Genomic DNA, 22,855 nt, shown 5'->3' on the forward strand with positions numbered 1-22,855 from the left:
CCAGTGACTACCAGAACGTACGGCATAAGTGACCAGGACTTGGGAATGGTCTTCGGTTCAGCAAAGGGAAAGATCATTTGCACAATCAGTTTTTTTGCCTTCAGCACTTCATCGCTAACTGAGCTGTTCCTGAGTTTGCTGCCTCTCTCTTTCTCTTGCTGTTGCTTCTTCAACACCTCATCTGTGACTAGCCTGCTTCTTGGCTCACAGCACTGACTACTAAATGTGTCAATTGCAAAGACAACCCTGTTCCTTAGTTGCTGCCCAGACACTGTTTACAAAATATGGCAGTTTGATTTTACTTGTGCAAAAACAATACATTCAATTTAACAGCATCCTGCCAATGAGCAGCATGCAATACAAGGGGCTGGTTGTGCACAGTGGGCTAAACAGCTTGTAATGCAGAACAAGACCAGCAGCACGGGTTCAATTCCCGTACCGGCCTCCCCGAACAGGCGCCGGAATGTGGCGACTAGGGGCTTTTCACACTAACTTAATTGAAGCCTACTTGTGACAATAAGCGATTATTATTATATAATGCAGTCAATAGCTGCCTCCCATTGCCAAGGGGAAGACTCCAATCCATGTAAAACCTTGTGCTCACCTCCTTCTACCTGTCTGATAAACAGGAATACGATGAACATGCTTCTTTTGGTCTTGGTATAGTCAGCCTCAGTGATATCCCTTTTAAAAGTAGCATACTGCAAATCACAAGATGTAGTTAGTACCTCCAGCAGAATGCCAAAGGAGCCAGATACATAAATATTAAAAGCCTCCGTCACTTTGACAGTCACAGATAATGCTATCCTACACAATTTCAGGACTGCAATTGTGGCTGCTGCAGTTGGAAGATTTCACTCATGACCTCTTTTGTGAAGCAAATAAGTCTAATGTATTGGTCTTCACTAAAGTTGAGGTAAGAGAATTCATCTCTGAAGGCCCTCTATGGATATGGCCCAAGGCCCGTCCCTTCACACCTAGGAATGTAAGAAATAGCAATAGGAGTACACCTTAGGCCCTTCGAACTGTTCTGCCATTAAGTGTGATTGTGGCTGATCTTCTGCCTCAACCTCATCTTTTTGTCCATTCCCCATATCCCTGGATTTCAAGAGATCAAAAATCTGTCTATCACAATCTTGAATATACTCGACAATGGAGCACCACAATATTCTGGTGTCAAAAATTCCATAGATTCACAAGAGGGAAGAAGTCTCTTATCATCTCAGTTCTAAATGAGCAGTTCCATTTCCCCGAGACTGTGCCATGTTCTAATTCCCCAACCAGGAGAAACAAACTTCTTCTACTATATCAAGCCCATTCAGTATATACATCAATGAGATCACCTTTCATTCTTCGACACTCCAGAGAGTACAGGCCCAAGTTTGTCAACTTATCATAGGGCTATGCCCTCAACCGAAGAACCAATCTAGTGAACCTTCGCTCTCCCACCTCCGAGGCAATTAAGTCCTTCCTCAGATATGGAAACAAAAACTGTGGTAAGTACTCCAGGTGTAGTCACACCAAAGCCCTACAACTATAATAACATTTCCTTACTTTTGTCCTCCAATCACCTCACAATAAATGGCAACATGTTACTAGCTTTCCGTGCCTGCATGCTAACCTTTTATGTTCCTTGTACAGGTTCACCCAAATCTCTTTGAACATCAACATTTAAAAGTTGCATATCTTTAGAAACAATAGTGCGAATTTCTATTCTTCCAATTAAACTGAATCACTTCAGACTTCTCCATATTATACTCTTTCTGCTGCTTTGTCACCCTTACTTAACCTGTTTTGCAGTCATTTTAAATCCTCCTCAGTTTACATTCCCACCTTGCCTTGCACGATCAGCAATCTTGGATACATTATTCAGTTTCTTAATCCAAGTCATTAAAGTATAGATTGTAAATAGCTGAGGCCCAATACTGATCCTTGCGACATTCCACTAGTCACAGCCTGCCAACATTGCAAATTCCCCATTTATCCCTACTATCTGCTTCATGTCTATTAATCAATTCTCCATCTATGCTAACGCCAACTCTGTCCTTGCCTTGTGTATTAAACATTCACACCTTATTTTGACACATCTTTTGTTCCTTTACTACACTTTTGTACCATAAAACTGTAATTTAATCTCTCCTGCTTTCCACCCTATCACAGACTTTTCTCTTATTCTTCTTACCCCTTCCCTTCATTTGCTCAAAACCTATTACTTTTCTATCTTTCCTCCCTTTAACTCTGCCTGCTCTGCTGAGTACTTCCAGCATTTTCTGTTTTTACTTCAGATTTCCAGCGTCTGCAGTATTTATGCCAAAAGAATCTCCACATGACCCAATTTGGCTTGCGTGGCCTGGTGAGAGCGAATCTTCTTAGGATCACAGATCGTAGAAGTCCTATAGTGCAGAAGGAGGCCATTTGGCCCATTGAATCTGCATCGACTCTACGAAAGAGCACTCTACCTAGGCCCACACCTCTGCCCTACCTTTGTAACCCCACCTAACCTTATGGACACTAAAGGGCAATTTAGCATGGTCAATCCACCTAACCTTTGGAATGTGGGAGGAAACTCACACAGACAACAGGGCGATCGTGCAGACTCCACAGTCACCCAAGGCCGGAATCAAACCTGAGTCCTGACGCAGTGAGGTAGCAGTGCTAATCATTGTGCCACCGTGCCGCTCCTATCTCAAACACAACCTCAAAATCACAGTTCCAGTAAGAAATTTCCATTCCTTAGAGGGGTTGCGATCTTGATCAACAAGCGGGTGCAATTTCAGGTGGGCAGTATAGTCTCGGATGGGGGGCACGTTATGCCATGGTTAGCGGTAAGCTGGAGGGGAGGAAGGTATTCTTGGTTAATGTGTACGCGCCAAATTGGGATGATGTGAAATTTATAAAGAGGTTGCTGGGGAAGATACCTGACCTGGACTCGCACAAGTTGGTTATGGGAGGGGATTTTAACACTGTCATCGACCCCGTCCTGGATCGGTCGTGTTCAAAAACAGGTGGGGTGCCAGCAATGGCAAAGGAACTGATAGGGTTCATGGAGCAGGGGGGGATTGATCCATGGAGGTTTAGGCAGCCAACGGAGTTTTCTTTTTATTCGCATGTTCACAAGGTTTATTCCCGGATAGACATTTTCATTTTGAGCAGGGATTTACTGGCAGGGGTGGTGGACATGGGGTACTCGGCCATCGCTATTTCGAATCACGCCCCACATTGAGTGGAGCTGCAGGTTAGTGAGGAGAGCTTCCAGCGCCCGCAATGGAGGTTAGAGGTGGGGTTGTTGGCGGACGAGGCGGTGTGCGAGAGGCTGAGGAAGTGCATGCAGAACTACCTGCAGGTCAATGATACGGGGGTATGAGAGGCGCTGAAGGCAGTGGTGAGAGGGGAGCTGATTTCGATCCGGGCTCATAGGGACAGGACGGATAGGGCAGAAACGGAGCGACTGGTTAAGGAGATCTTACAGATAGACAGGAGGTATGCGGTGACCACGGGGGTGAAGCTCTTAAGGGAACGTCGGAAGGTGCAGGCGGAGTTCGGGGTGTTGTCCACAGGAAGGCAGTGGAGCAGCTTAGAAAGGCGAGGAGGGAGCTTTATGAACATGGGGAGAAGGCCAGCAGGATGCTTGCACAGCAGCTTAGGAAGAGGGAGGCGGCCAGGGAAATAGAGAGGGTGGTTGATGGGGATGGGAACTTGGTAGGGGAGTCGGCAGGGGTAAACAGGGCGTTCAGGGACTTTTACAGTAGGCTCTATTGCTTGGAACCCCCCACGGGGACGGAGCGGATGAGACGCTATTTGGATGGACTGACCTTCCCAAGGGTGGGTAGGGAGCTGGTGGATGGGCTGGGGGCCCCGATTAGGGCCGAAGAAATAGTTGAGGGCTTGAAGGCAATGCAGTCGGGTAAAGCCCCGGGGCCGGACGGGTACCCAGTGGAGTTCTATAAAAATTTCTCGGGGATTTTAGGACCGTTGCGGGTCCAGGTTTTCAATGAGGCAAGGGACAGAGGGGTGCTGCCCCTGACAATGTCACAGGCCACTATTTCATTGATATTGAAGCGGGACAAGAACTCGGAGGTATGCAGGTCATATAGGCCAATTTCCCTGCTTAATGTGGATGCCAAGTTGCTGGCCAAAATTTTGGCCTCCAGGCTTAAAGATTGTGTGCCGGATGTGATTATGGAGGATCAAACCGGGTTTGTCAAGGGCAGGCAGTTAGTGGCCAATATAAGGCTGCTCAATATGATTATGATGCTCCCGGATAGTGGGGAGATTGAGGTAGTTGTGGCAATGGATGTGGAAAAGGCGTTCGACCGGGTGGAGTGGGACTATCTATGGGAGGTGCTGGGACGATTCGGGTTCGTTAGGGGCTTTATCGATTGGGTTAGGCTGTTGTACCAGGTCCTGGAGGCTAGCGTAAAAACGAATAGGATGACCTCGGACTATTTTAGACTGTACCGGGAGACAAGACAGGGGTGCCCCCTCTCCCCACTGCTGTTTGCGTTAGCTATAGAGCCGCTAACAATTGCTCTGAGAACTTCAAGGGGCTGGTTCGGTCGGTCGGTGTGTGTGGGGGGGGGGGGGGCTGGCCGGCTAACATAGCCATGATAAGAGAGTGGGTGGTGGGGGCGGGGTCGGTTGGGGAGCGGATGGAGGCAGCTTCGTGTAGGGGCACCAGTTTGGGGGCATTAATAACAGCACCTCTGCCGTTCCCGCCGGCAAGGTACTCCATCAGCCCCGTAGTGGTGGCGGCCTTGAGAATCTGAGGTCAGAGGAGGAGGTACGTTGGAGAAAGGGGAGCATCGGTCTGGTCCCCAATATGTGACAATCACCGGTTTGCCCCGGGGAACTTGGATGGGGGTTCAGAGTATGACGAAGGGTGGGAATCGAGAGGATGGGGGACCTGTTTTTAGAGGGGAGCTTCTCTGGCTTGAGGGTGCTGGAGGAGAAGTTTGGGTTGGCAAGAGGGAACGAATTTAGATATTTACAGGTGCGGGACTTTCTGCGCAGGCAGGTATCATCCTTCTCACTCCTGCCACTAAGGGGGATCCAGGATAGGGTAGTGTCTAGGGGATGGGTGGGGAGGGGAGCGTCTCGGACATCTACAAAGAACTCATGGGGGCAGAGGAGACGCAGACCGAGGAGCTGAAGCATAAGTGGGAGGAGGAGCTTGGTGGTGAGATGGAGGATGGCTTATGGGCGGATGCGTTGAGCAGGCTCAGCTTGATCCAATTCAAGGTGGTCCACCGGGCCCACATGACAGTGGCCCAGATGAGTAGATTCTTTGGGGTGGAGGACAGGTGTGTAAAGTGTGCGCGAGGACCACCGAGCCATGTTCACATGTTCTGGGCGTGTCCAAAACTTAGGGGATATTGGCAGGAATCTGCGGACGTCATGTCCAGAGTATCGAAAACAAGGGTGGCAATGAGTCCAGGATTGGTGATTTTCGGGGTGTCGGAAGACCCGGGAATCCAGGAGGAGAAAGGCAGATGTTCTGGCCTTTGCTTCCCTGATAGCCCGGAGACAGACACTGCTAGCTTGGAGGGACTCAAAGCCCCCAAAGTCGGAGACCTGGTTGACTGACATGGCGAGCTTTCTCGGCCTAGAGAAAATTAAGTTCGCCTTGAGAGGGTCACTGTTAGGGTTCGCCCGGAGGTGGCAACCATTCATCGACTTCTTCACAGAGAATTAATCGTCAGCAGGGGGTGGGGTTAGGGTAGCTCTGTTTATTGTTCTTTGCACATTGTTTCTATGCTGTTATTGTTTGTAATGTCAAAAATACCTCATTAAAATGGTTTATCAAAAAAAATATTTCCATTCCTCTTCCATCTCAGTTTAGACTTACAAATTCAGATCAGGTCAATGTGATTATTGACCAATTATAGCCATCCTCACATGCCAAGACTCTCAAATCTCCTCAGCCTCGGAAGGAAGTACTGTTTGAAAAAAAAGAAACGGTTTGCAACCAAACTATATGTGGTCCCTAAAATATTCAGGCCAAGGAAAAAGCGACAAAGTCTTTTAACTAGGAATAAACACAATATAGTTATGGGGCTGGATTTTTCGGCCACACCTGCCGCAAGATCGCCACAACGGGAGCCAGACTATGTAACGGTCCATTGACTTTGGGTGGGAATTTCCAGTTGGTGGGCGAGTGCGGCCGAAGAATACCGCGCACAATGTCAGATTTGATAAAGCCAAGTGTGCAAACATTGAAAAAAAAAAGAAAACATCAAAGTGGAAGCTTCTCAAAGGTGAATGAAATAGCTGCACAGAACAATCATTTCAAATAATTTCCATGGGTTAGTCAGTACATAAACAGATGGTCTGAAGTGTCAATGAGACTTAATAAAATTAAATACTTGAAGAGTTTGGGCAAGGGGCATTTGGGAAATTGATATAATTTTCTTTTTGGAAAAATATGTTTATTGGTGGCAGTTATAGATACCAGAAAAAATGGACGAGGAAACTTGAGTTTTGCATGTAACAGGCAATACAACAGTAATAATAACTAACAATAGGAACAAGATTTAAGCCCCTTGCTGTCACCGTAACCATGACTGAGCTACTCAATATTTACATCTATACATTAGAGTTCGGTATTTACAGTGGTTTGTCGCGGTGCAGCCGGGGCTCAGAGAGAGTGACCCCCCCCCCCTCCGAAATTTGGGATCCGAGCGGACCGCTCGTTACCCCAGTTTCTCCTCATGTGGAAGGAGGCCTGTGAACCCTCCAGTGAGTGGCTCTCCTCCCATTCTTTCACGGTTCAATTCCCGTAACAGCCTCCTCGAACAGGCGCCGGAATGTGGCGACTAGGGGCTATTCACAGTAACTTCATTTGAAGCCTACTTGTGACAGTAAGCGATTTTCATTTCATTTCATTTCATTTCTCCTTACCCCAGCTAGCTCCCCACCCCCAGTTGGCTGCTGGTCGCAAACAGGTCTGTGAAAAGGCTTGTGAATTTGTTCCATGGAATCTCTCCTCTGAGTCTCTTATTTTGAATTTTGACAAAGAGATTGAGGCCTGTGCTAGGGTGGGCGGCAGGGCCTCCTCTGACAGTGAGTCGTTGAACATCTCCCACAAGTGTGGGGCCAGCAGTGCTGAGAATTTTTTGTAAGTCTACTGGGAATCCGTCTGGTCCCGGCACTTCCCATGATTGCATGGAGTTGATGCACACCATGATTTCTGATCCAACCCCGGGATCCCCTCCGGGGGCTGCAGGTTTATAGCCCTCGGTAAAAGTTCATAAAGGCCTTACTGACCTTGTTTGGGTCCGCTACCATCCTATCCCTAACTTGAGCTATCCCTTTCGTGGCCGCCTGTTTTCTCAACTGGTGTGCCAGCATGCAGCTGGCTTTGTCTCCATGTTCGTAAAAGGCCCCCTGTGCCTGGCAGAGCTGGTAGACTGCCTTCCATGTGGAGAGCAGGTCAAATTCTATATGCAGCTTTTTCCTTTCTGCCAGTTGGGGCCGTGGAGTACTGCCAGTCCACTTCCATTGTGATGTTGGTCCGTGGCTGCTTGGCTTCCCTTTCCTTCCTGTCCCTGAGGGCCCTATAAGCTATGATTTCCTCCCTGTTCACCGCCTTCAGTGCCTCCAGAAAGAGAAGGGCGAGACCTCCCCGTTCTGGTTGCAGGATACATAATCGTTGATGGCTTGGGATATTTTAGTCCAGAATTCTTAATCAGCGAGGAGCACTACATCCAGCCTCATAGATCATAGAATTTACAGTGCAGGAGGCAATTCGGCCCATCAGGTCTGCACTGGCCCTTGGAAAGAGCACCCTACTTAAGCCTGTCCCTTCTCCAACCACACAATATAGTATGGATGATAATGGCATAGTGTAGGTTAGATGGCTTTTGTTTCGGTGCAACATCGTGGGCCGAAGGGCCTGTACTGCGCTGTATCGTTCTATGTTCTATAGTACGCCATGAAGCACCCTCTTCCCCACCACAAAAAAGTCTATCTGTGTACAGGACCTAACATGGGGCAGATCCAACCCCAGGATAGGTAAAGTCACCCCTTATGATTAGTTGGTGGATGTCCACGTCTGGGATTTCGGCCATTGTTTACTTGACAAACCCTGCGCCGTCCCAGTTCAGGGCAGATTTGTTTGACAAAACTACCGGGGGCCCCTCCAGAGTCCCGCTGACCCTTATGAACCATCCCCCCCAGATCCGTCACTGTGTCTGTCGCCGTAAATGAGACTGTCGTTAATTAAGATGGCCACCTCCCTTGTCCTAGTGTCAAAACATAAGTGAAACATTTGTCCTACCCAGCCCTTCCTTACCCACTGTCTATCCCTCTCTCTCAGGTGTGTTTCCTATAGGAAGACTCTGACTCTTTAGATGGGTGAGGACTCTGAAACTCTTCACAGGCCCGTTGATGCCCCTCGCGTTCGACTCAACGACTGCCTCCTCCCCACTCCCCCTCCCTCTTTTCCTTCCTTACCCCCTCTCCCCACCCAACCTTCCTCCCCCCACCCAACCTTCCTCCCATGGGGTTAACCATGCTCACCTTGTGGGCCCAGCCCTGTCCGATTGGGCCTGCCCTTGCTCACAGGCCGCTCAAAATGGCCATCAACTGCTTCCTCTTTTTCGACATTTCCACATGTTGTCTGTTGCAACCGGCACTCTACGCTTCTCCTCTCCCCCCCACCGCCCCCCCCCCCCCCCCCACCTCTTACCCTTTTGTTTCCCCCTCCTCCCACCCTGCAATCCCAGCGCCCCTTTTGCCCTTTGTTTCCCCTGAATTACTGTCTTTCCTCTCCCTCCTGCCAGGCGCACCCTCCCTCCGGGAGGTGCACCACGACCTCATCCTTCACTGTACTCCCATACACCAGCTTACTCGCTAGTGTAGCGGCTCCACTCTTGGTCAGGCTCCCCTAGTTAACCCCAGTCTTTTCCTCACCTCTTTTTCCCGCTCCCCCCACACTAATCGGTACATCTCTGCCTGCGTTTGTTCCTGCCCCTCTCAGCTCTCGCAACTCACATTCTAGCCCTTGTGCGCTATCATTGCCTGCAATTGTTCTGGACAAATTTGATGGCCTCCTCCAGGGCATCAAAATAATACTCTTTTCCCTGGTGTGTGACCAATAACATGGCAGAGTAAAGCATGCCAAACCGCACCTTATTTTTGTACAGTGCGGATTTAGCGTTATTAAATTAGGCCCGGCGCTTGGCCAGGTCTGCCCCAATATCTTGATACAAATGGATGGAATTTTCTTCCCACTTGCACACTCGTGCCTTTCGCCCACCTCGGGATCAACTTTTTGTCCTGATACTTGTGGAACTTTACAGTTGTCGCCCAGAGGTTCCCTGGGCCAGTTCCAAAGTGACCTGGCCACGGTCCAACTCCGGGTGTTTGGCGAAGTCCTCCTCTCATTCTTCCAGCAGAGCAGGCAGAGAGGGGAGTGATTTTTTGGTAAGGAGAGCGGAGGGCAAGCTGAATTTTTGTTTTTCATAGAATTTACAGTGCAGAAGGAGGCCATTCGGCCCATCGAGTCTGCACCGGCTCTTGGAAAGAGCACCCCACCCAAGGTCGACACCTCTACCCTATCCCCATAACCCAGTAACCCCACCCAACACTAAGGGCAATTTTGGACACTAAGGGCAACTTATCATGGCCTATCCACCTAACCTGCACATCTTTGGACTGTGGGAGGAAACCGGAGCACCCGGAGAAAACCCACGCACACACGGGGAGGATGTGAAGACTCCGCACAGACAGTGATCCAAGCCGGAATCGACCTGGGACCCTGGAGCTGTGAAGCAATTGTTCTATCCACAATGCTACTGTGCATAAGGCATAAGGAGGCTTATGTAAAGATGAGACATGCAAGTTCAGTTAGGGCGCTTGAGAGTTACAAGTTAGCTAGGAAGGACCTAAAGAGAGAGCTAAGAGCCAGGAAGGGACATGAGAAGTCTTTGGCAGGTAGGATCAAGGATAACCCTAAAGCTTTCTATAGGTATGTCAGGAATAAAAGAATGACTAGGGTAAGAGTTGGGGCAGTCAAGGATAGTAGTGGGAAGTTGTGCGTGGAGTCCGAGGAGATAGGAGAGGTGCTAAATGAATATTTTTTGTCAGTATTCACACAGGGAAAAGACAATGTTGGCGAGGAGAATACTGAAATTCAGGCTACTAGACTAGAGGTTCATAAGGAGGAGGTGTTAGCAATTCTGGAAAGTGTGAAAATAGATAAGTCCCCTGGGCCAGATGGGATTTATCCTAGGATTCTCTGGGAAGCGAGGGAGGAGATTGCTGAGCCTTTGGCTTTGATCTTTATGTCGTCATTGTCTACAGGAATAGTGCTAGAAGACTGGAGGATAGCAAATGTTGTCCCCTTGTTCAAGAAGGGAGTAGAGACAACCCCAATAACTATAGATCAGTGAGCCTTACTTCTGTTGTGGGCAAAGTCTTGGAAAGGTTTATAAGAGATAGGATTTATAATAATCTAGAAAGGAATAATTTGATTAGGGATAGTCAACACGGTTTTGTGAAGGGTAGGTCGTGCCTCACAAACCTTATTGAGTTCTTTGGGAAGGTGACCAAACAGGTGGACGAGGGTAAAGCAGTTGATGTGCTGTATTTGGATTTCAGTAAAGCGTTTGATAAGGTTCCCCACGGTAGGTTATTGCAGAAAATACGGAGGCATGGGATTCAGGGTGATTTAGCAGTTTGGATCAGAAATTGGCTAGCTGTAAGAAGACAGAGGGTGGTGGTTGATGGGAAATGTTCAGCCTGGAGTTCAATTACTAGTGGTGTACCACAAGGATCGGTTTTGGGGCCACTGCTGTTTGTCATTTTTATAAATGACCTGGAGGAGGGCGTAGAAGGATGGGTGACTAAATTTGTAGATGACACTAAAGTCGGTGGAGTTGTGGACAGTGCAGAAGGATCTTGCAGGTTGCAGAGGGACGTAGATAAGCTGCAGAGCTGGGCTAAGAGGTGGCAAATGGAGTTTAATGCAGAAAACTGAGAGGTGATTCATTTTGGAAGGAGTAACAGGAATACATAGTACTGGGCTAATGGTAAGATTCTTGGTAGTGTGGATGAGCAGAGAGATCTCGGTGTCCATGTACATAGATCCCTGAAAGTTGCCACCTAGGTTGTTAGGGTTGTTAAGAAGGCGTACGGTGTGTTAGCTTTTATTGGTAGAGGGATTGAGTTTCGGAGCCATGAGGTCATGTTGCAGGTGTACAAAACTCTGGTGCGGCCGCATTTGGAGTATTGCGTGCAGTTCTGGTCGCCACATTATAGGAAGGATGTGGAAGCATTGGAAAGGGTGCAGAGGAGATTTACCAGGATGTTGCCTGGTATGGAGGGAAGATCTTATGAGGAAAGGCTGAGGGACTTGTGGCTATTTTCGTTAGAGAGAAGGTTAAGAGGTGACTTAATTGAGGCATACAAGATGATCAGAGAATTGGATAGGGTGGACAGTGAGAGCCTTTTTCCTCGGATGGTGATGTCTAGCACGAGGGGACATAGCTTTAAATTGAGGGGAGATAGATATAAGACAGATGTCAGAGGTAGGTTCTTTACTCAGAGAGTAGTAAGGGCGTGGAATGCCCTGCCTGCATCAGTAGTGGACTCGCCAACACTAAGGGCATTTAAATGGTCATTGGATAAACATATGGATGATAAGGGAATAGTGTAGATAGGCTTTACATTGGTTTCACAGGTCGGCACAACATCGAGGGCCGAAGGGCCTGTACTGTGCTGTAATGTTGATGTTCTATGTTCTCCGACCAGTTTCCCGAGCATCGCCAATAAGTATTCTTTGGGGTTCCTCCCCTCCATAACTTCTGGCAGCTCCATGATTCTTAGGTTTTGGCATCGAGATCTGTTCTCTTGGCCACCTATTTTTTTCTTTTATGCCCTTCTGGGCAGGCTCAACACTTTGGCTTCGAGTGGCGCGATCCGGTCCCCTTGGTTCGTGGCAGCCTTCTCGAGGTCACTCGTCGTCGACTCTTGGGCCTACAGCCTCCCCCCCATTTTGGCCATAGCCTCCCTCATGCGGGCCTTTGCCGCCTCCACTGCTGTCTCGACGGCTGCCAGGAAGCTCCTCTCTGTGTCTTTGGAGGTCGGAGGTGATGAAGCCCATAAGTGTGTCCCATGAGCGCTGAGAACTCTGTGGAATCGGTCCTTCCCGATTCCATGCCACCTCATGTGGCTGCTGGTTCCGAGGCTGAGGTTGGCTTTTCTGCTGGGCATTTGGCTCTTTTCCATTTTTTATTACCATTTCACGTCGAGAGGATTTGCAGGAATTAGGCTGGGGGGGGGTTTGTGGATATTTTTGGTGCCCGTTTGATGGAGTCAAGAGGTTATATTCAAGAATTTCATACGAGGGCCATCTTAGGTGCGACCGCTCAACTCGTGGGCACCACTACAAATCTGATATAATTAATTTCCAATGTGGAGCTAGCACCAGCAAATGCACATGGATCGAGCAATTTCATTCTATTCTAAATTTTTTAAGCTTCAATGAAACGTTAGTTCCCTTTCCCTACGAGCAACTTCTGCCGGATCCACCATTTAACATAAGAACATAAGAATTAGGAGCAGGAGTAGGCCAGCTGGTCCTTCGAGACAGCTCCACCATTCAATCAATGAGATCATGGCTGATCTTTATGGACTCAATTCCACTTTCCTGTCCAAACACCAGAACCCTTTATTACTTTATTCTTCAAAAAAAATCTATCTTTATCTTGAAAACATTTAATGGAGCCTCAACTCTTCACTGGGCAGGGAATTCCATAGATTCACAACCCTTTGGATGAAGAAGTTCCTCCTAAGCTCAGTCCTAAATCTACTTCCCCTTATTTTGAGGCTATGCCCCCCCAGTTCTACTTTCACCCGCCAGTGGAAACAACCTGCCCGCATCTATCCTACCTCTTCCCTTCATAATTTTATATGTTTCCATAAGATCCCACCGCATCCTTCTAAATTCCAATGAGTACAGTCCCAGTTTACTCAACCTTTCCTCATAATCCAACCCCCTCAACTCTAGGATTAACCTAGTGAATCTCCTCTGCACACCCTCCAGCGCCAGTACGTCCTTTCTCAGGTAAGGATACCAAAACTGAACACAATACTCCAGGTGTGGCCTCACTAACAACTTGTACAGTCGCAGCGTAGTCTCCCTAGTCTTAAACTCCATCTCTCTAACAATGAAGGACAAAACTCCATTCGCCTTCTTAATCACCTGTTGCACCGTAAACCAACCTTTTGCAACTCATGCACTAGCACACCCAGGTCCCTCTGCACAGCAGCAGGTTTAATATTTCATCATTAAAATAATAATCTCCTTTGCTGTTATTTCTACCAAAATGAATAACCTTACATTTGTCAACACAATTGTATTCCATCTGCCAGACCCTAGCCCATTCACTTAAACTATCCAAATCCCTCTGCAGACTTCCAGTATCCTCTGCACTTTTTGGTTTACCATTCATGTCAGTGTCGTCTGCAAACTTGGACACATTGCCCTTGGTCCCCAACTCCAAATCATCTATGTAAATTGTGAACAATTGTGGGCCCAACACTGATCCCTGAGGGACACCACTAGCTACTGATTGCCAACCAGAAAAACACCCATTAATCCCCACTCTTTGCTTTCTAGTAATTAACCAATCCTCTATCCATGCTACTACTTTATCCTTAACGCCATGCATCTTTATTTTATGCAGCAACCTTTTGTGTGGCACCTTGTCAAAAGCTTTATGGAAATCCAGATATACCACATCCATTGGCTCCCCGTTGTCTACCGCACTGGTACTGTCCTCAAAAAATTCCACTAAATTAGTTAAGCACGCCCTGCCCTTTATGAATTCATGCTGCGTCTGTCCAATGGGACAATTTCCATCCAGATGCCTCGCTATTTCTTCCTTGATGATAAGATTCCAGCATCTTCCCTACTACCGAAGTTAAGCTAACCGGCCTATAATTACCCGCTTTCTGCCTACTTCCTTTTTTAAACAGCAGTGTCACATTTGCTAATTTCCAATCCGTCGGGACCACCCCAGAGTCAAGTGAATTTTCACTAGTGCATTTGCAATTTCTTAGCCATCTCTTTTAGTTCTATGATACTCTGGGATGCATCCCATCAGCGCCAGAAGACTTGTCTGCCTTTAGCCCCACTGGCTTGCCCATCTCTACCTCTTTAGCGATAACAATCGTCTCAAGGTCCTCGCCTGTCATAGCCTCATTTCCATCAGTCACTGGCATGTTATTCGTGTCTTCTACTGTGAAGACCAACCCAAAAAACCTATTCAGTCCCTCAGCCATTTCCTCATCTCCCATTATTAAATCTCCCTTCTCATCCTCTAAAGGACCAATATTTACCTTAGCCACTCTTTTTTGTTTTATATATTTGTAGAAACTTTTACTATCTGTTTTTATATTCTGAGCAAGTTTACTCTCAATCTATCTTTCTCTTTATAGCTTTTTCTTTTTTTTTATTCTCCTCCATTTTCACATTTTCTCCCACATTTACATCCATCAACAATAAACAATAATCAGCAAGATATGTCAGTCCCCATAATAACAACGATCCCATCTACCCACCAACCCCCAAACCTCAACCCGCATGTTTACATAAACAAATGACAAAAATAGTAAATCAGGGATTACCCGTAGTCACCCTTAATCTTACACAGCTCCCCACCCCCCACCCCAGGCCTCCAGCTCCTCCCGTCCACTGCCTCTTGTAAAACCCCTCCCCCTACCCTCGGTTCCTTTCCCCCCCAACTTTCCACCCCGGCTAGACCACTCGGACCCTGTTCTGCCAGGCTCCGATGGCCGCAGCCCCTCCCCCCACCTCACTCCTATTCACTGGCCGGCACACACTGGCCAGCGTGGAGGCCCCCGCCCGGGTCCCTTTCTCACTTGCCCGGCCCCAGGAAAGCCCAAAGATCCCCTTTTAGCACACAAACCCCACCTATCCACCTACACCCCAAAGAACTCTCATTTCGAGCGAAAGTCCCGTCCCTTCCCTCGTCCAAATATATACCACATTGGCTCCTTTAGTCTCTACACCTGCGCGCAGTGATACAAAAAAGTAAAAAATACAGTCATGAGGTTACATCGGCACATGGCCATTCCACAGTTTGTCAGTTCTGCCACAGTCCTTCTGCTTTCGCAAACTCCTCCGCTGCTTCCGCCATTCCAAAATAAAAGTCCCTGAGCTTGTAAGTCACCCTCAGCTTCGCTGGATATACAATGCCGCACCGCACCTTGCTAATGTACAATGCCCTCTTCACCCGGTTGAAGGCAGCCCACCTCCTTGCCAGCTCCACCGTAAAGTCCTGGTATACACGTATACCAGCTCCAGCCCACTGCACCACCCGCTTCTGCTTGGCCCAGCTCAGGACCTTCTCCTTCACCCTGTACTTACGGAAGCACAGAGTCACTGCCCTTGGCGGCTCACTCGCCTTTGGTACAGGCCTCCACGACCGATGAGCCCGATCCAGTTCATATCGGGAGGGGTCCTCCCTCACCCCAGTAGTTTTGCCAGCATCGCGGCAAAATACTCAAGTCAGCTTCGGTCCTTCAACTCCTTCGGGCAGCCCCACAATCCTCAAATTCTGTCGCCTGGATCTGTTTTCCAGGTCTTCCATTTTTCCTCGCAGATTCTTGTTCGTGTCCATCACCTTCCGCATCTCTTTCCCCATCGAGGTAAGTTGATCACCGTGCTGCAATACCGTCTCCTCCACTTCCTTCAGCGCCTCCCCTTGCTCTCGCACCTCCGCCACTGCGCTCGCCACCTCCGTCCTCACCGGGGAAACCGCCTCCTCCACCAGCACACTCAAAGCCTCCCTCATCTCCTTCCTCACCGTCTCCATGCATTTCGCAATCTGCGCCAACTGCTTTTCAAATTTCGCAGCCATCATCTTGGTTATTTCTTCAGCCGTAAGCAGTGCGGCCTTCCCTGGTGCTCCAGCCTCCATTTTTCCTGGTGACCCCAGCGGTGACCTTTCCACTCCCCGACGGACCTCCAGCTGGGGTTTTTTCGGCCGTTTTTCTGCTCTCCCTCGACATTTTTCTTTGTTCTTTTTTTCCCTCCTGTGTCTTCTCAGTGCCTCCTCCGTGCCTTCTCCCTTCTTCTGCCGCCTCCGCGGACCCTGGGACCGGGCTTAAAGCCCCGAAATTGCCGTTCCCGAGCGGGGGCTCTCCATTGTGCGGCCGCCTCCCGCCCGCCGTCACCGGAAGTCCCTCTTTATAGCTTTTTCAGTAGCTTTCTGTTGCCCCATAAAGATTTCCCAGTCCTCTAGTCTCCCACTAATCTTTGCCACTTTGTATGCTTTTTCCTTCAATTTGATACACTCCCTCATTTCCTTAGATATCCACAGTCGATTTTCCCTCTTTCTACCTTCCTTCCTTTTTGTTGGTATAAACTTTTGCTGAGCACTGTGAAAAATCGCTTGGAAGGTTCTCCACTGTTACTCAACTGTTTCACCATAAAGTCTTTGCTCCCATTCTACCTTAGCCAGCTCTTCTCTCATTCCATTGTAATCTTCTTTGTTTTAAGCACAAAACACCAGTGTTTGATTTGACCTTCTCACCTTCCTTCTGTATTTTAAATTCCACCATATTGTGATCACTCCTTCCAAGAGGATCCCTAACTATGAGATCAATAATCAATCCTGTCTCATTACACAGGACAAGATCTAGGACCGCTTGTTCCCTTGTAGGTTCCATTACATACTGTTCTAGGAAACTATCGCGGATACATTCTATAAACTCCTCAAGGCTGCCTTGACCGACCTGGTTAAACCAATCAACATGTAGATTAAAATCCCCCATGGTGACTGCTGTACCATTTCTACATGCATCAGTTATTTCTTTGTTTATTGCCCATCCCACCGTAATGTTACTATTTGGTGGCCTAGACTACTCCTATCAATGACATATTCGCCTCACTATTCCTTATTTCCACCCAAATGGATTCAACCTTATCCTCCATAGCACCGATGTCATCCCTCACTATTGCCCGGATGTCATCCTCAAATAACAGAGCTACACCACCTCCCTTACCATCCACTCTGTCCTTCCGAATAGTTTGATACCCTTGGATATTTAACTCCCAGTCGTGACCATCCTTTAACCATGTTTCAGTAATGGCCACTGAATCAAAGTCATTCACGATGATTTGCGCCATCAACTCATTTACCTTATTCCGAATACTACGAGCATTCAGGTAAAGTACCCTTATGTTTGCTTTAATAACTCTGTTTTGAATCTTAACACCTCTATCAGTAACCTCTCCCAAGTTATTTTTCCTTTGAATGTTTATCCTAATTTTCCTTATCGTTGAACCCATATCCTCAGGTACCAACCTGCTGCGTCTATCCATTTACGTTTTTACTTCCCGTTTTATTCCTTTTCGTATTACTGGGCCTATTCACTGAGCTCTCCTCAGTCACTGTACCCTGTACTGCGGCCCTTTTTGATTTTTGACTATGCCTTCTCTGCCTTACAGTTTCCCCCTTTCTGCCTTTTGTTTCTGTCCCCGTTTTACTCCCCCCCGACTTCCTGCATTAGTTCCCATCCCCCTGCCACACGAGTTTAAACCCTCCCCAACAGCACTAGCAAACACCCCCCAGGGCATCGGTTGCAGTCCTGCCCAGGTGACGACCGTCCGGTTTGTCCTGGTCCCACCTCCCCCAGAACCGGTTCCAATGCCCCAGGAATCTGAATCCCTCCCTCTTGCACCATCTCTCGGGCCACGCATCCAACTTATCTATCCTGACAGTCCTACTCTGACTAGCTCGTGGCACTGGTAGAAAACCGGAGATTACTACCTTTGAGGTTCTACTTTTTAGTTTAACTCCTAACTCCCTGAATTCAGCTTGTAGAACCTCATCACGTTTTTTTTTACCCTATATCGTTTAGTGCCTATATGCACGACAGCTGGCTGTTCACAACCCCCCTCCCCCCCTTGCAGAATGTCCTGCAGCCGCTTCGAGACATCCTTGCCTCTTGCAGGGGAGGCAACGTACCATCCTGGAATCTCGATTGCGTCCACAGAATCGCCTGTCTATTCCACTTACGATTGAGTCCCCTATCACTATAGCCCTGCCATTCTTCTTCCTGCCCTCCTGCGCAGCAGAGCCAGCCATGGTGCCATGAACCTGGCTGCTGCTGCCTTCCCTGATGAGCCTTCTCCCTCAACAAAATCCAAAAAGATATATCTATTTTGCAGGGAGATGACCGCAGGGGACACTTGCACTGCCTCCCTACTCTTGCTCTGTCTTTTGGTCACCCATTTTGTATCTCCCTCAGTAATTTTCACCTGCGGTGTGATTAACTCAGTGAACGTGCTATCCACGATGCCCCCAGCATCGCGAATGCTCCAAAGTGAGTCCAACCGCAGCTCCAGAGCCGTCAAACGGTCTAACAGGAGCTGCAGCTGGACACACTTCTTGCCCGTGAAGGAGCCAGGGTCAGTGGACATGTCCCTGAGCTCCCACATCGCACACGAGGAGCATGACACGGGTCTGGGATCTCCTGCCATGTCTAAAACCTTAGGTTAACTTGTACAACTACAATTCCAAAAAACAAAACAAAAGAAAACAAATAAAAAGACAAATGAAAAGAAAAACTACTTACAAGTCACTAACCAGGGATAAAAAGCACCTCCTCCCCACCCAGCTTCGAATTCCCACCTACTTTCAAATTCCCAAACTCACTCTTCGCTGTGGCTCACTGGGAGAACTCAGTTGAGGACTTGTTCTGAATTGTGCATTGTCTGGTTAATTTCCTCTGACCGTACCGTCATGGGTGACCCTACAAGTAGTTTAAGACTCCCGACGGCTTTTAGGATCAACGGAATGTTCAACCACGGCAAGGTGGCAATCCAAGGAAAAGCTGCTATGAAGGCTACAGCAATATGGAGATCCCCAGTCATCGAGGTTCCCTTGCCACTGGAACTGGACCTACCCTCTGACAAGGACTGTGTGTCTGCTGATGTGCAAGTGGAAGTCCCTAGTTTTGAACTAGTACGTTGGCAGTGGAATTTGATTCAGTCATCTCCCTCTTGGAAGCAGCTTTTTTCACAACTGATCCACTCTACTCACCCCATATGGGGAAAGTGCTAGAAATGGTGCCCCAAGTCTGCTGTCCCCAACCTGGCTGGAAAACCACATCCAGCAGGCTCATTTATCTGCGAACAGAAAATCAAAGTTAAACTCAATTTCAGAATCTGGAATGTACGAAGCCTCATGGATAATGAGCAAAACAATCGACCGGAACAGAGAACTGCCCTTATTGGCCGTGAACTTAAACACTTCCAATACTGACCTCACTGCCCTGCAAGAGACCCGAAGTGCAGGCAAAGGGCAGCTGAGGGAAGATGGTGGTGGTTGCACCTATTCCTGGGAGAAGAAAAGCAGAGGATCAACCCAGGGCACATGGAATTGGATTCGCCATCAAGAACAAACTCGTCAACCAACTCTCAGAGCTCCCTGTTGGCATGAACAAGCGCCTCATGACCCTCCAAAGAAAACAAAAAGAAATACCAGCGGTCTAGAGTCCAAGGACTGATCCCACCTCCCGTAAACACCTGGCCACGTGTGCTACTGAAGATGCAGCTCTAGGATCGGACTCATCAGCTATGCAAGGCCCCACAGAACCCATGATCAGTAACATGGAGTTTCTCAGGTGGACAATCATACTCGTTAGCAAGTGATCACCGAAGAATTAGAAGAGAGTTCCCTTTCAATTGAAGAAAGGTGATGGAGTCTAGCATTGACTGTAAAGCTGCAACTTAAAACAATCAGGCAAAAAAGAATTTAATAATTCCCCTATCCATGTATCAATTCATCCAGCTCACCAACCATCTGTGCTTAAACAAGGTCAGCAAGGCAAATGGTTGTAAGCAGGAGACAAATCGATAGGTTCAAAAGGGTTTTGACTTTACCTATTAGGAGCAAAGGCATCACTCATCAGAGATAACAGTACAAAGACTTATCTACACAGTCAAAGACCATGGACACAGAACGCAATGACTACTTCTCAAAATTGCTAAATTAACAATCTGTATTTACTCTACATTAAAGGTTATGTAAAAATCCCAAAGTACTTCACAGAAGTATAACTAGATAGAAAAGGATGTCAAAACGGAAAGAGATACAAGTGAACTAAAGCTTTAAGAGTTGGGTTTTATTGAGGGCATTTAAAAAATGAAAGGTTTAGATTCCAGGTTATACCAAAGTACACCACAAAACGAGAAAGAACTGAGAAAGACTTTCCAACCATCCTAATATCAATGAGATCACAGGTACCACATGTACCATCTGCAGGCGTCTGCCTATGATGAGACTGCCTAAGGTACAAACTCTACAGTCAGATCCCTGAAGAGTGGATACAAGCATCCCAAATCAGAGCAGAAAGGGTCAAACAAACCCACACTCACCTTATAAAGCACAGTTAGTGCCAATTGTGACATTTAACCTTAATCCAGCTCAATGAAGGTCATCAACCCAAGATGTGCATAAAAACATATGCATGACTAGATCAATTCTAAACGATCCCTGTCTGAGCAAAGAATTACAAAATAATAGATCAGAATGTCAAATAATATTGGCATCAGATACACTTCCGATAATCACCAGTGTTTGTAAAAGCCCAGGTGCACTTTACATGCCTTTTCATTCAACAAAGGGAAAGAATCTTAAATAATGATAAAACATTGTACATGATAATAAATCGGACCAAAACAAAACCCAAAAAAGAATTCCACACATCTTTATGGAAAAGACAGCAAGAAGTATTCCATTGTCAACAAAGTGAAAGAAGAGAGGTCAGCTGCAGCAAAAAGAAAAGGGTAGATTGCCAGTGACATTTCAAGCAGTGTTCTGGGTGGCGGGGGGTGAGAAGAGAAGGGCAGTTGTCGAGCAGAGAGGAAAAGCAAGAAAGGTACAGGAGAAAGCGAGAGGGGAAGAGAAAGTAGAGAACCAGCAGATGCAAACATCAAGAGAATTGGCAAAAACGATAGGATAACAGTAAGAAAGAAGGGTAAGAAAATGAACAAGCAGGAAAGAGAGCAATTAAACACAACAAAGACAGACAGAGAAAGAGGGGGAAAGGAGAGGGGGAAAGGAGAGGGAGGGAGGTTGGAAAAAAGGAAGTTATACAGAACAGCAAAAAAAACATTGTTTTAAAACAAGTGGCTTGAATGGTCCAAAGACAATTTCTTCTACATTTTTTAAACTGGCCAAGCCTTTTAAAGCTTGGATCTGATAAGGAAATTAAATATTCAGATGCAATTCCAGCACTCAAAGATTCCAATGTAGAACTGGAAATATTTATTTTCAAACATATTTGTAAATCTAACTGTAAAAACGCTCAAGAATAAACTGAATTTTACTCATTCCCAGATAAAATCCCATCTGATATCAATTCATTGAAATTCCTGGCCCTTTAATACATCCACTGTGTCTATTCACAATAGTCTGACGCATGTAGCAGCAATCACCAGAATAACAATAATATCAGAAGGAAATTAGATGGCTGTGCTCAGCAATAGAAGTGATAAATCTTCAAACAATAATTAGGCATGAAGTGAAAAGAATTAAAGACTTCCGCGTGTGTTTGAAACAAGATATGTCGATTCCCCTCCCCCCAGAAACTAGCTCAATTCCCCAGTACTTCATTCTCAGATGACAAAAGAAATAAAGCTACCTACAGCTGTGCTACAATTCATAAAGTAGGGAGCAATGACAGCATGACACCAGAAAGTAATGCGGCAGCACAAGTAAAAAGCAATGGCTTACAAAGATATTTTAAGAATTAAATGACTTAAGTGGCATACCGACAAAGCTTTTTATGCCAATAACTATCCCTGTTGTCAGCCAGCAGTGCTACATGCCAATACCTTTAACGCACTCAACATGGTAGGACAAATGCACAGTCATCATAACTGTTCTGACTGCTGCCTTAATCTGGGAACATGGTAGGATAAACGCAGACATAAATGTTCCGACTGCTGCCTTAATCTGGGAATAGGGAGCCTTTCTTCGTGTATCACACATAGTTGCCAACTCAAATGACGCGTGCCCACCCCCCCCCCCCCCCCTCCCAAAAGGAGAGTTTGAAACATCATGTAAAACTGTGCATATACATACAGAGCTGATCATACCCAACATTCAATGCTTGACTCCTGACAACGTTTCCACAGCTGTAAGCAGAGCTCAGCTGATCAACCAGCCTGCAAATGGCTGGCACTATCTTCCATTTAACAAGCCATTTTTAGCTCATACAGATTTACATTTGACTCAACAATCTGCTGGACACAACAGAACTTAATTTTGCTACTCGTAGCTACCATGAAGGCCACCCTAGTCTTTTAGAATGTAAAACAAAACACTCACAGTTTTGTGCATTTTGAATATTAGCAATCCTGGGCTGCTTCCAAACAGCTTCTAGAGGCATCAGTCAGTGTCCCAGTAGTAACTGCATGGTGAACGTGATCATGCTTTGATTACAAAAGCCTGCAGGCTTCAAGCCAAGTGCCTAGGCAGCTTGACAAATGCATCCACAGCTCTGCAAAGGGTATCCTATCCTGCCACTCCTACATGCAGGATTACTGTTAAAAGTCGCATATCCATGGACACAGTTTAGTAGACAATATCCCTATTGTGGAGACCAAAAGATTGTAAACTCCAGAAATTAAATCTACTCTTCAGATTTCACTCCCATTTGGAAAGCTCCACGTATTTTGAATACATGATGTCTGGTGCACTGCACACATCAGCCACTATTTGCACACACATAAGAGGATACCTTGCATAAAACAGCTTTTGAAGAAAAAAACCGTTTTCTTCCATTTTAAAATGATTCACAAGATGATTTTGGT

At 47.0% G+C, this 22,855-nt stretch overlaps 1 protein-coding gene across 15 annotated transcripts in view; it reads right to left on the reverse strand.

Moving 5' to 3' along the window:
* The window catches only part of LOC140398474 (coiled-coil domain-containing protein 9B-like), a 426,742-nt gene extending 404,159 nt beyond the window's left edge, over positions 1-22,583 (reverse strand). For 5 of the 15 annotated variants that reach the window (XM_072487323.1, XM_072487314.1, XM_072487215.1 and 2 more), the window contains exons 1-2: positions 22,371-22,582; positions 20,414-20,535 (exon numbers count right to left, since the gene is read on the reverse strand). In XM_072487323.1, coding sequence (XP_072343424.1) covers positions 20,414-20,446 — 33 coding nt within the window. In that variant the 5' untranslated portion in view covers positions 20,447-20,535; positions 22,371-22,582. Of the gene's footprint in view, positions 1-604; positions 844-20,413; positions 20,536-21,811; positions 21,980-22,138; positions 22,250-22,370 lie in introns of those variants that run through there. The other 10 variants (XM_072487250.1, XM_072487265.1, XM_072487275.1 and 7 more) reach the window with 9 other exon arrangements.
* Positions 22,584-22,855: the final 272 nt, after the last annotated feature.

The sequence above is a fragment of the Scyliorhinus torazame genome, chromosome 2, assembly GCF_047496885.1.
Source record: "Scyliorhinus torazame isolate Kashiwa2021f chromosome 2, sScyTor2.1, whole genome shotgun sequence".
In the NCBI taxonomy this organism is placed as follows: domain Eukaryota; kingdom Metazoa; phylum Chordata; class Chondrichthyes; order Carcharhiniformes; family Scyliorhinidae; genus Scyliorhinus; species Scyliorhinus torazame.